Source organism: Pieris rapae, chromosome 2, assembly GCF_905147795.1.
Source record: "Pieris rapae chromosome 2, ilPieRapa1.1, whole genome shotgun sequence".
Classification (NCBI taxonomy): domain Eukaryota; kingdom Metazoa; phylum Arthropoda; class Insecta; order Lepidoptera; family Pieridae; genus Pieris; species Pieris rapae.
The window spans coordinates 9,517,134-9,531,633 of NC_059510.1; the positions used below are offsets into that span (position 1 = coordinate 9,517,134).

General features: G+C 32.7%; 1 protein-coding gene and 1 long non-coding RNA gene across 2 annotated transcripts in view; one reads left to right on the plus strand and one right to left on the minus strand.

Moving 5' to 3' along the window:
- The first annotated feature begins 1,568 nt into the window (after positions 1–1,568).
- Positions 1,569–3,303, plus strand: LOC110991848. Its single transcript, XR_006751261.1, has 2 exons — positions 1,569–1,660; positions 3,178–3,303. It is a non-coding gene; the product is annotated as an uncharacterized LOC110991848 (long non-coding RNA).
- A 3,995-nt stretch (positions 3,304–7,298) lies between these two features.
- Positions 7,299–14,500, minus strand: part of LOC110991865 (innexin inx1) — a 38,229-nt gene continuing 31,027 nt past the window's right edge. The window contains exons 5-8 of the mRNA XM_022257407.2: positions 12,167–12,324; positions 11,368–11,562; positions 10,869–11,030; positions 7,299–10,320 (exon numbers count right to left, since the gene is read on the minus strand). Coding sequence (XP_022113099.1) covers positions 10,263–10,320; positions 10,869–11,030; positions 11,368–11,562; positions 12,167–12,324 — 573 coding nt within the window. The 3' untranslated portion in view covers positions 7,299–10,262. The remainder of the gene's footprint in view (positions 10,321–10,868; positions 11,031–11,367; positions 11,563–12,166; positions 12,325–14,500) is intronic.

Here is a 14,500-nt window from a genome sequence, read left to right on the forward strand (position 1 = left end):
CATACATTAAGGGCATTTACGGGCCACTGTCTAAATAAACACGTCTGTCTTTAGCGCGACTGTGGACTGAGAACAACCAAAAATCCTCGGAGCAGATAGGTCGCTCTATGAAGCCTTCTGGTGCCTTCTCAGTGCCAAGCAAACTACTGAACTTCTGGAAGGACCTATGCTGGCTTAATTAGCCAGGACTTAACGGAATGGGTGTTTAATTGTGACTACTGAGTCTATACTACACCACAAATTAAAATTAAGAGTCAGTGTATAGACTTAACACTAAATATCACTTTCACATGTTAACAACGTTTTTGACAGCTTAAATTATCCTATAACAATACACTTTGTGTCAAATCAAATATGTGCACTAAAGATTTAACTTTGTTAATATTTTCCTGTTTTTTTTATATTATTGGCACAAGTTTGCTAATCAATAGGATGAAATAAATATTGAGTTAGCGTACGTTCGCAAAGGATGCCAAAATTCACGTACTTAGTTCCAACGCTGCAGGCACTGATAAAATTTTAAACAGTTCTCTTTTGACTCTGCTAAACATGTTACTTTAAAATTGCTGTTATTTATTTTCGTAAAAAATCGTATTACATCTATAAAAAAAAGATCTTAGGAAGGCTTTTTCAGTATTTTTTTAGATAATTCAATACATTTTTGACATGGCGTCGCAATATTGAATATTAGGTACTCCTAATAACGGGTAAATCGAAGTACGAACCTATACATTGTTGTACTAAAAGGAAGCTATTCTTAGCGGAAGAATTCTAGTTGAATTTTGGTATAAGACAACAAAAGCGTTTCAACAAAAATAAAATATTTTTACTTAAAAAAATGTCTATGTAATGTTTTTAGAATAATTTAATATTTATCATATCATAAATCTATACTAAGATAACGTGTTTCTTTTTCAATTAAATTTTATAACGAGCGAATTATTTATCTCTCCTTAATCGTGCGTTTTTAAGTGGTCATGATCGGGACAGCTGCTTGATGACCATATCTGTCACGATGTCTGTCAAGTATTGTTGCAGAATGGATCCAGTGGTAGCAATAATTAAATTAACACAATATATATTCAATCAACGGTCTTCATACGTCCATTAAGGGAGATAACATATCTTGGTGATTACTCCCATTTCCAGTAAACTTCTTTTCTTCGAAGACATTTCCATGTGACGGTATCAAATACCTTCCGTATTTGACAAACACATGAAAATGTCACAAAAAAAAGTAACGAAGCAAATGAGTAAGGGCAAGTTAAAGTGCCTACATTTTTCTAGAATTTGGCGTAGGTTTAGGTTTTCTTTCTTGTTTTTTCATATATAGTATTATGTGTAAACGTATTGTCATATTATGATGTTACTGTAGAAATATTAAAAGAAAATCAAATATAATATATGTTTGATTGATTATATTATTATGAATTAATAAAATGATCTCTTAATGAATTTCCAAGTAGAAATCTTCTACTTGTCACTGATAGCAACGCTTCTCGGAAATGTTATTCTAATAGTATAAAAACCGAGTACAATTATTAGGTAACATTACACTTGATCAAGATGTTCCGATCAGTTGTTGTGTTTTTAGCTGTGATATCGGTGACCTTTGCAGGTCTCGCGTTTATGATACCGGATCCTAAGCCAGATAAATACAGTAAGTGACAAATTTTCAAAGCAAATATTGTATTACGGAATTCAAAGAATATTTAATGTTTAATTATGAATTAACGCAAAGAATTAAAAATATACTAAAATCACAAACGTAATCAACAATTTTAAAGTTTAATTGGATGTATTTTATTATAATATATTAGATTAAAACTAGTGTTGTAACGTGTTTATTTTTTTAATAATTCAGCCGCAAAATATGCACAACATTAAATTTAGAATATAAGTCTTAGTGCGTGTCAAGAAAAGCCACTGCTTGTGAATAAACCTTAAGTGTACTATCCGGTTTTCCAAAAGTTCTGACTAACAGTAATGACACCACGTAGGTATTGTAACTAAGATTTAATATTCTGAATAGATCCGGATCGCATATATTCGGGAGGCATTCAGGATCGTAGGTTTAATAGCTTTTTTTATTAAGCAAACAATGCTTTCACCACTGTTGTTACAGAGGACATCGAGGGATGTTATGTTAAAGACATTGACGTTGTCATACCGACTGGCCAGTCTTTTTCATCTAAAACTAGCTGTATTGAGTACAGATGTGGAAATAAAGATGTAACCATTGAATCGTAAGTGAATTTCACCAATAATGTGCTTTAAATTTATAAAAAAATAATACAATTTTAATTGTGAGCTGTAACAACAATCCATGATAAAGTCTCAGATAAAACCGTCTTCAACACTTTTATTATATAGGCAAGAAGACCTGACCTGACTCATCTTGTCGTCACGCGAAACGTTTCTCTAGTCTTGAGCAACGAATGCACACATGTAGAAACGTGATCATATAAAATAATTCCCACTTTTTTACAACTGTGCCGGAATCAAAGACTAATTATGATTATTTAGCTAAATATATGCATAAAATGACATAGAAATTACTTGGGCTTCAGCTCTTGAACAGATAGTAAAGCGTGAAAATATATGAAGATTATAAGTTAATTCAATAAAGACTAATCACATACAACTTGTCGCATAATTTATAGAATCGTAACTAAATAAAACTATGATTTAAGTAAATGATTTTGCATTAATCGCTAATAACTACGATCCGACGCTAATCTGCAAACATTTATAATCTCTTTGTGGCTGGCAAAAAGTTAAACATGATTTCCAGTGAAACTTGTAAAGCTGCTTGTATGATCAATTTTAATGAAATCCAATTTCTTTTACATGTATGAGGAAATGTTAATGTCCAAGACACCGATAAGAATATTTTAGTCTTATATTTAAATCTGATCGTGGTAATTCATCTTGTAATGCGTCACGTTGTTTGCCCGCTATGCACTCCTAAACTACTAAACCGATTGCAATCAAATTATCATACCGTATGCAGTTTAATCTCATTTAAAAGGTAGGATTGCTTCCATATATTATATATAATACGTCTAGTGTATGTCACCGAACTTCTCATACATATAAATAATATGTTTTTTATAATAAACGTATTTTAATTTTATTTTATCATGTTATTATTTTTAACGCAATATGCTTTTTCAGTTGCAGTGTTGCCGTTGCGGTGCCTCCTTGTAAATTAGTAAAGCATAAAGATGTCATCTTATACCCGTATCCTATGTGTTGCCCGAATATTGAATGTTAATCTAATAAATGAAAATATCTATATAACATTGCATTTATTATTGCCACATACAAACATTATAAGTGGGCAGACAGAATTACCAGATTAATATTGACTATAAGCATACATTTATGTGATCCTGATAGTTTAAATAATATATTGCTTTTTTATACCTGATTTATTAAACGTAGTTTAAAACATAAGCTTCTCGCCGTCTGGAGTACATAAATCATTACTAGACTTTATTGATTGCCAATAAAGTTTTCCTCGAACGTTTTTAGATTTTAACGATATAAAGCCAGTGATTCTTAAAAACGTTTGAGACAATTACAGATTATACCTACCCTTTTTAAACACTTGTCCTCACCAGCACTATCAATTGGACATCGTCTTTTCAAACAGCATACTATTTAGATACTAAATCACTTAATCAAATTTTCTGCGTTTTATATTGAAAATTATTAATGATTTACTAAATTCTTATAATGAAATAATTTATTAAGTTTGATTCCTGTGGCATTTTAATGAAAGGTCTGTCATTTAACAATTTTGTAAATACTGTTGATTGTTATAATAAAACTATCAAAAATACCTCTTGTATACAATTTTAGATACAAAATATTCCTTTACATTTTACTTTTAACATATGTGCATGTTTCGTATTCATTACGAACACTAATTCCAGGCTAAAAAATATGTGCCTAAATTGTTAACTGATTTAGGGTTAAATGGCTCTAAAAACTTTAATCACTGTATATCTTATCTTATTTATTATCTATTAAATGGGTATTAGGTTATTATATCATAATTCAAAGTTCACAACCATGCCTTGCAAAACTGTATACGCAGTTTGTCTACGGGTAACTCGCTTTATATAGATAGCTTATAAATTATTAAATAAGGTTATATTAACACAAATAAATTACGTAAATAGTTACAACGTATTTAACAAGCGTTTTTTGATAAACTTTTAAATTTAGCAAGTCTTATGTCTTCGGGTAAACTATTGAGCAAGTATGGAACTCGTTTTTTTAGTGTTCCATAGTAATTTTGTACCATGGGCTTTTCAAATTTACCTCTGGACACTGACCTCGTGCCAGTTTTATGTGTTACGTCAAGTTAATCCAGACAAATATATTTAGAATCAAATAGGATAATTAATATACTGTACACTCATGCTGCCGCCTTGAGATTAGCATTTAAGTAGTAAATTCAGACTTATAACTAGCTATGACTTCCATATCTCAATAATGGTTCAGATGTATATTTTACATTTTCCGTAGTTAATTATGTGTTTCGTCATTTAAATAACTGTCCACATATCTATACTTATAAAACTTAACAAATTCAGCTAAATACTTTTCTTGTGCGAAACATTCGAACAACACAATTCAAATATTAATTAACTATCCATACTTACACTTATATTATTCAATTAACGATAATCAAGGTGAAAGGGAAGAGAAAGCTGAGTACGCTAATTTGCGCCTCCACTTTCCGTCGACATAGAACCTAGTCCTGCAACGCCACCTCAGCTAACGACTTGTTCAAATACAGTCCGGTCAAAGTCAAAGTCAAATTGTTTATTTGCTAGAATAGTCTTACAATTAGTTACATAAATTACAAAAATCCGCCACATATAAATAGACATGCAAATGTCATCTTATATTTTATTTATTTATTTATTTGATCTATTGAATTACACGGTCACGGCTGTTTTGGCGGATATTTGCACAGTGTACCACCGCTGCGACGGAAATGTCGATGATGACGTGGTACTCACGTTAAGGGACTGTCCAACATGGGGGGGCGGAAAGAAAGACCTCTGCTGGACATGCTTCAGTGTCAGAAAGTCATCCTGGTTAAGGTGAAAACGGCGATCCTTGTTGCAAATGACGACAGGCGGTCTTTAAAAACATCTGCGAAGCGATCATGAATAAGAATAGAGAATCGACCCAATAGGTCAGGGAAGCCGATCCCACAGCCCATACAAACCACTGCCGAAAATCACAACGGCGACGAACCTTGTAATTGTAATTATTTTTAAAAATACTAGACTCAGTCATCTTTTAATTTAGAGATCCATACATCTAAAAGAAATGCTAATGCATCTTTGAAAGGACTGGATCCGACCTCCACCAGCTAAAAATACGAAGGCGGATGGGGCGATTTGAGAATGACTCTTCTTGAGTCAAGGGTCATCACAAATCATTCATATCCGTGGCGAGTATCGAGAGGGAGATCATCCCATCGTTAGGTAACGCAATAAAATAAAAATACCCAATAAAAAAATCAAAGTCATATATTCAACTTACACAAAAAATATCATTTTACGGATACATTCAAAATACTTAATAAATTAAATTACAAAAAATTTTGCTAAATTAATCATTAAAACTAAATACAAAATAAAAACTAAAATAAATGCGAGTTTGATAGCGTTTACAAAAACTAAAAACTAGTTTTCATAACACAATTACCATTTCTTAAAACTATGCCGAGAGGCCATTTTGAACTTTATAATTATTTAGTCATGTCTTCCTTTAATTTTATGCGACGGAATTTCTTATAAATCATAGTATACCATGATAATAGTCAAGAATGTTTCAATATTACGTTCAATTAATTACATATATATTCAAATATATTTTTAAAATACAATACACGTAAAATGGATGCTGTATGCTTCGGCCTTAAAGGCATGTAAATCAGTTAAACTCATAAGATGCAAAGGAATCAGTTGTAACGAACTATGTGAACTATCACTTAGACATAGCGCTAAGTATGACTTCTTAAGACAACTATGTGGCATACAAAAGTCATACTTACCACTGTAGTAAATCTGAATCTTACTCTAGAGTCAATACTTAGCGCTAAGTATGACTACCTAAGTCAACAACGTGACATACTCAAGTCATACTTACCGCTGTCACAAATCTGAATCTTAGCCACGTGTATATTACGGTTATACTTCCCGCTGTCTCTCTCTTTCTAGTAACTAACAGTACGTGCGCAAATCCGTACGAAAAAATTAATCTTGCTGGGTCATGATAACCACAAGTTATAAGACTTTTCAAATCAACCAAAAGCACAACCGGAAAATATATATCCAATTTCTACACAAATCATACAAATTAATATATTGTTTGACATAATCATGAGACATACACACACAGCTTACAAAAGTCATTCATTTAGAGAACTTTAATCAAAGTATTAAAATTCCAATAAAATCGCATTTAAACATTATTATTACAATTTCAATTCGAGCATTTTGAGATTTCATACCGCATACAAAAATGTCATTGACAAAGTATAAAAATTACGAACAATATAGGCACATCCAACGTAGCGAGGTCTTTGAGCCGATTCCAATTTGAATCCCATGCTAATAATAATAAGGATTCGCGTTTAGACTATTTGTGGACTAAGAAAATGTTAAAATTGGTTTATTTATGAAAATTTATCCGTCTATGGAACAAAGTCATATTTTTAAGAGGCAATTCCTAATAATACTATTGAATAGGTACCAGTCTAAATTGAAGAATCTACTTCAATTCTGACTAAACTCTAAAAACTGTCAAGCAAGAAAAAAATCCTGAAGATAAAAATTAATCAACAAGGTCAAAAAATTCAATTAAAATTTTGAAGCGATACTTCTTTTGGCGCGATGGAGAAAAATGATGAGAGTGAATTTTTACGATGCGCGCGCACACCGACACCTAAATACGACATCGTAAAGTTAGGTCTAGGTGGGATGGAAATCGATAACCATGTTCAAGTTGTATATTCTAGTAATTGTATATTTAGAACAAGTGTTTCGTAACAGTACAATTAAACAGTGTGAATAAATAAATATTATTTTGGTGTTTTTAATTCAATTTCATATACGACGGTGATAGTATATACTATTTTTTTTTTATTTAAATAAAATCTTTATGATTAATTTTGATATTTATCGTTATTCACTACTGCATTTTAATTTTTTTCCATACGCCAAAGAAGTATAACTTCTAACGCGTGTACATAAGTACACGAATAAAAAAATAAAACGAATGTATGAAATATCGAATTATCAATACGCATAGTTATAATATTAAATGTTAATTTCGCTACCTCGCTACGAATTAACAGACATCAGTCTCCTTGTATTTTGTAAATACATCAAAACACATAATGAACACAGTCTTTTAGGGCCAATTTCGTGGTTATTCCGTTTCAAAACAATTCAAAGGCACGCAAAGGACCTGATACTTTTAATTATCTTTTAAATATTGCGTGCTAATATATACTTTAATATTTTAAAATGGAAACAGCATTGGATGAGTGCGTATATTTTGTCTTATTGTAAGCCAACAAAACATTTATCAGTCTTGCATTAGCAAAACATTGTTACGTTTTAAATTACGCAACTCGCGAATTAATCCGGTAAAACTGAGGGTAGAAGTATCCAAAAAGCTGTATATACAAGAGTGTTGAATAGAAATTTATAATGAAACTATGAAGATTTTTCAAAGGCAACTCAAGAGTTTAAAAAACCTGTAGAGCGCCATCTATCGGAATTAGAGTTAATTACTTTGATAGATAACTTAAGCACCTCTATATTTTTTACGATTTATAACTTATAAAACATGTACTCGGAAGGTATTTTTTTTTAAATTCAAAATTGTGATTTTAATTCCTTGATTGTTATAAGTTTACGGTAGTTCACAAAAGATGGCGCTTTTTTCAATATATATTCGATAATATTTCCGTCTCTAAAATTAAACCTTTAGATTTGAAATATAAATGTATCTCGTATATGTTTGCTTATATATAAAACTACGTTTAAATACATGTAGTTTGGTGACCTGTTATTTGTTTTCTAATAAAATAAATGTTCTCACTGTTAATTCTTAATGAACAACTACTATACTCTATTTACCTAAATAAAAATATATAAAACATTTAAAACTTAATTCAAGCATTTGATATGCGTAGCAACTTACACAACCACAGACACTTATAAAAAATTGTTATCGCATTTGGCACTCTGAATTAAATGAAAATTTTCGGAGTATATTATATACCAGACAATCACAAAATCAGGTCCCTTTACAATGAAAGATTAACCCAGTTATACGTAGGGCATAGTCCAACTGCACTTCAACTAAAGTATTCATTTGTCTCTTTTCAACACCGCGTACACATTGTGTTTGAAAGAGAGAAAAGATATTTCAGTAAGTGCAATTTTTATGGAATTATTTAAAGTCAATTTGTAATGTACATTTAAATCCATTAAATAAGTTATATTTAATTGAAATATTAATACAACCAAATACCTTGTATAGGGTACAAATCAGTCACTTAAAGATGAGATTTTTATTTCATTACTCAAAAGATATACGAATAAACTAAAACCCGATTAATCGTTTCCGTTAAAGACGCCATTTTGACTGAGTAAAATGGAATTGGTCTGCAAACTACTTTTGATTTCTCTACAGAAATAAACATGCAATATTATACCATTGGATTAAAAAACGCGTCAGAAACTTAATTATTGAAAGATCGAGCTGTCAAAACTGACTGAACTACAAATACAAACATATTGCGTTTCTAAAACCCAAAAGATTAGTAACGCTTGGATTTTGGGATATAAGCGGGTTTTACTTCAAGTCAAACAGTCATGGAAATTGAGATTAAACAGTCAAGAACCAACGGCATAACGGAATTTTAGCTTAGAGAACGAAGAATCCGTTATGTAGCGATTTTAGGCATACATTGTGAGATTTCAAAATCAAGATCTTAAACTCGGTGAACCTATTTTCACCTCGTTTTAGGAGCGAATTAAAAATAACCATTCGTAATAACAACGACACATCAATCTAACGTAACATAAAAATAAGCTTACATTTTGCTCTACAAATGTTACAATTCGTTGATATTACGATTGGTTTTATCGGTGCTTAATGCTACATGATATTTGAGCACAAATAAATTCGAAGACGTCACGAATGTTGAAACCCAACTTGGCGTAGAAATTAATAGATTTTGAATAAGTATTTTTGACGTGACAACGTCTAATAAATCGATGAACGCCGGTTGAGCACACGAAAAGGCATAAATCATTGTCCAGTTACGCTCATTGTCCCGTTACGTACATTGTCCAGTTACGCTCATTGTACGCTTTTGGGGTATCTATTTCTCTTTCACTTGAAGACAAGTATGCAATCATTTGACGTAGTCACGTTTAATTATCGTCCGTAAACCGAATTTACATACCATTTATAGTGGAGTTACAACCCCTTAAATTATTAACATCTCTACAACTATTGATCTTAATAAACAAGTAGGCGTTTGTATAGAATATTATAACAGATTCCCTTATGATGTTTCTTCAGCATTCAGAAAATATTGAGCAAATAGAACTAACTTCATGAGATTCACAAACACTACTTCTCATCGTTTGAATAGTTTTTGATGTTGCAAAAAATTAATAAAGAATTCACAGAATACTTCACTGGTTCAGTTTAATAAAAAAATCAAATCAAATAATTAAAAATCAAACGCTAGGAACGTTTTAATTTACAGTTAATACAGATAATTTGAGCGGCAAACTGAGTCCGTGTTCGATATACACGATTGAGAACGTATACGTTTATCACGTGTAAACTTTCTATAACTGTGATATTGATTTAATAAACTTGGATTAATAAAATTAAAAAATTATAATAATCTACGCCAAGTCAAGTTGTAAAAACAGCTAAATGGAATTGACCAACTGATGCCAACTCATGGCAAGTTGGGTTCGAATAGATTTATCCATGTCAAGTAGGGCTTATTAACCTTTCCGCGCCCTTAACAGTGTAATTGCCAAATATAGGCTGAATGGTGTAGTCGAAATCAAGTGAGGCCGGTTTTGGCCAAGTTATGTATGGCCAAAAGTGGCCAATCGAAGATCCAATAAACTATATATATAGATATCACGATGTCATACACTGAGCACGGCAATTGTTTGCGGCTGACGTCACGCTCGCGGTCCACTCTTCTCTCCCATACGTTTTACAAGCTCCGCTATCAGTTCCCTGGAAAGATAACGAATACATTTTAGTGGGAATGTTTTTATAGTTATAATTAAGCCAGTTTCAAGTAAAAAGAAGAATTGTTTCGATATGATGTGGCTAAAGAAAATGGTGAGTAAACCATTTGGAGAAGCCAAAGACTAAATTTAAAACCAAACATTCATCAATAATAATAATAATTTATTTTTCTCCCATATGATATTTACAATAAATAACATTACAGTTGAGAAGGTATTGGGAGACTGGTTTCCAAACTAGGTAAGAACCTATGATATGGATAACCAGGCAATATAATATTATCTAGCAGTTTGACTCCAATAAGAGTTGACATAGATAATTTTCTATTCCATATAAGAACTTTTTCTCACTTAACAATTTTCGACGCATTTTCATGTTTTTTTTTAAATTATGGTATTCTTCGTTATAGACACTCTCTTAAAGTCATTCCAGAAATACCTTCATATCTCACAAAAAAACTCAATTGTGCGTGCTTTATAAAAAAATGTATGTGTAATTTTAATTTAATTATACACGAAAACCTGAATTCGTACCTGTATATCAAGGGATCCATATTCCTGGCCAACATATAAAGCAGCCACCAATCACCAACATCGGTCCTTCGTGATATGAAAACCGCTGATTCCATAGGAATTGTACGAGCGCGTGCGTGTAATAGGCGCGGTCGGATTGATGGCACGAAGAGTATTACTAGCCTGAAAACGAATTTCAAACATTAATAAGCCAATTATAGTGACCACAAACAAACTTTCCTGATACCTAGCGTCTCAATCTACGTTATAAAAGTAAATTTGATATTTAAAATAATAATAAAAAATACAGTCAATAAAAATTAAGCTTATAATAACATAAAAACACAAAAATAGGATCTTTCATTAAAAGTTATTGGATACGCACTTATGATCGCTTCATTTAGTTGTGATTTAAAAAAAATTATATTCTTTTATCATAATAAGGGGAAGGCGTTATACGCATTAACGTCAGAAAATAATTCTTTATACGAATAATTCATGAAAGGTTCATAAAACCTACCTGTAAATAACAAGTAGAGTCAATATCACCGCGAGTATAATATACCAGAACCACAGAAATATGTAGGTCTTCTCATTAACTATGTTCAGCGGCAGTATGCAGAGGCTGTCATGGGTTTGTATGGAGCCTGACGCACCATACTTGTGAAATGTACATTTTGTTACGCGAGGGAACACGTATATCATCGGGTCGTATCTGAAAAAAATCGTAAACAATTTAATAATAATTGAAAATGTCATTAATGTACCTTTTAGGGTTGGGTTATCTATTTCTGCTTGGCATCAGGTTCTTATCCCGGTAGGAGTGCAAGTTTTATTCCATAATTTTTTTCTCTCTTGTCTTCTTTTGTTCTCTCCCTTTGGTAAGGTTGTACGGTACCAGCTAGCGCTTTTACGTGCACATGGTACATGGCGGCTCATTTTAATTTCTAAGATATGCAGAGGGCCTCAGAAGTTAGACAGGAGGCTGAGTGCCGATGGCAGTTGCAAGTGGTCAATTCAACATTCTCTGTCCCGGTAGAATGCGAGAACGACCCCGTAGCCTCTCTAACGCGGCCTTGTAGGCCCGCGAGGTGGTTTTAGTGGGCCGACAGTCTCTGAATAGTCGAGATTTGGTGTGGGTCGAGTCTCACATATCCCTTTTTGGGGGCAGAGAAGGAGAATAGGATCTGCGCGATCCACTTCGGATATTGAAAACGAAAAGGGTAGGGTTACCCTGGCTGCACAAATAGATCTTTATTTTTTAGTAAACGCCATTAGAAATAGAACCTGCTGAACGCCTCATTGCTCCAAAATCTTACCTTTCTTCCTGCGGCACGTCACTATACCCCAGCACCCTGGTACCATATGAAAGAAACTCTCCATTGAAGAAGTTATCCATCATCCACAGTTGTAAGATGATGTTCACCAGGCAGAGGAGCTCACATCCCCAGTACCGGAATGCATAAAGTTTGTGCCTCTGTAATATATATATATTTATTTATTTATTAGAAAATATTTACACATTAGGACATCAGCGGTAACTAAAGGAACACGAACAAAATTGGGTTCAAACGATCCCTACTGGAAGGTGGAAGATTATGTGTATATCTTTTTGTTTTCAAATGTAAGTTCTGACCTGACAAGCAGGTTTAACCTTAAGTTGATAAAAGGACATAGTGATCACTCGGAAATGATGCTGCGGACTAGCTTGCGAAAAGAGGTTCCGGAATGAAGCCGACTGGCCGGTGGCCCGTATCCATACGGGTCTGTTCTGGTTTCGCCAAAGGTCTGCCAAACAGACAGACCAAAATGGCTCTGCCAGCGGAAACCGGAGTTCTAAGCCTCAAGAGAACTAATCTCCAAACAATGACAGGGATAATTACGGGCCACTGTCTCCTTAGTAAACATCTTTTTGTCCTGGGCGCGACAGTTATCCCCAAATGCAAAGGCTCAGTGGAATTAGTCGCCCACGTAAGCTTGGTATGTGTGGCTTTGGCTAATCAACGTATAAAAATCGTCGGAGCAATGAACGTCCCTCCGCGAAGCCTGTGAAGTGCTCAGGAGACTTGTGCTAGAAGAACCAGGCTGGCCTAGTTAGCCAGGACTTTTCGCACAGCGGACTTAATGAGTCTAATTGTGGCGCCCTTAGAAAAGGCATATGTCCAAGGACAAGCTGTATAACAAAAATCAACTAGCTTGGCGATTAATTATTATTATTTTTAGTGTTACTTTTTTGTACTTTAAACATGTACCTTATGTGTAAATACAGCAATAAAGGCTATGTTATTATTATTATTATAATATTTGGAAATTGAGTCCACGACCCATTAACCATGTTTTATGTAAGAATATAAAAAAATAAACTTAAAAACCACTTAAAAAAAACTGGTCGAATAGTTTTAGTAATTTTGTAGTATCAAATTTAGTACAATAAAATATCCGGTTACACAATTTAATTCAAATACGGAAGCTAATACGCAGAACAAAGCAATTAATATCTTATTATTATATGCAATGTGATTCAACATTGTATCCGTATTGTGATTCAATTTAATTTATTCCAAGGCTTTTTAAATGTTCCTCAACCACCACTATCAGCATGATAGATGTTAAATCCTCGTGTAATGTACAATTTAAAGTAATTTTGTACGAATATTTTTCAGATGCCATTAACACGCATGGTCTTAAACTAGATTCGATTCCCGGCGAAAAAAGCGCAGTTTATTCATATTATTTATTAATTGATTCAAATTAATAAGAACAATAGTTATAAATCGTTTATTTGCAAATAAAGCGATACATTCAAATATATTAATTACAAAAAAAACACACGATCAGTTATGTAAAAATATGCATGCAAATGTCATATGAGTTTTCATAATGTCATAAGAATAATAGGAACATATAATTGTTGTCAAAACTTATGATCCATACTCTCCATGCAATAATCGCACCTTAAATTTAAATTTGTCATATGTACTATGTTGCCAATCGATTTCTTAGTCACCATTTATCGAAACTCTATTCACAATTCACTCTCATACCATCATACTATAACGATCCTTCATTCGAGATACAATGAGACATTGAACATAATGTACCATTCACCAACTTGATCCTATCCGATATCAGATCCAGGTCAAATACCTCCGGTGTAGCCTCTTTTTATTACTCTTATAGCGGTAACAAAATTACTACCATAATTTTGCTGAATTTTGTATCAAATACACTACTAGACTTAATTGTTCAACATCTTGGTGAAAGGATTTTTGTGTTTTGCTTTTCACGCATATAAACAAGGAACAATAAAAATATAAGGAGATCGTACGAATAATTATAGAATCGTCTACTGGTCAAAGACGAGCTGTAATTCTTTTGAAACAATTAAAATCAAACTAAATCTTCAAGGATGCAGGGATGAAAATGTTTTCTTAGGCGTGAGATAGGCTGACGCAATAAATGGGCTTGATTGTTGTCCAAAATCTGTATTTTGATGTTCGATTAATGTAACCCATAATAGCTGTATTAAAAAAATGCAAACAATCTTTCTCTCATGCATTTACATATCGTGGAATGGATGAAGAATCGTATGGAGCTTCAACAAGTAAACTAAGGTCATCTGCTTGTTGAAGTTTTTTACAAATGGTCGTCTG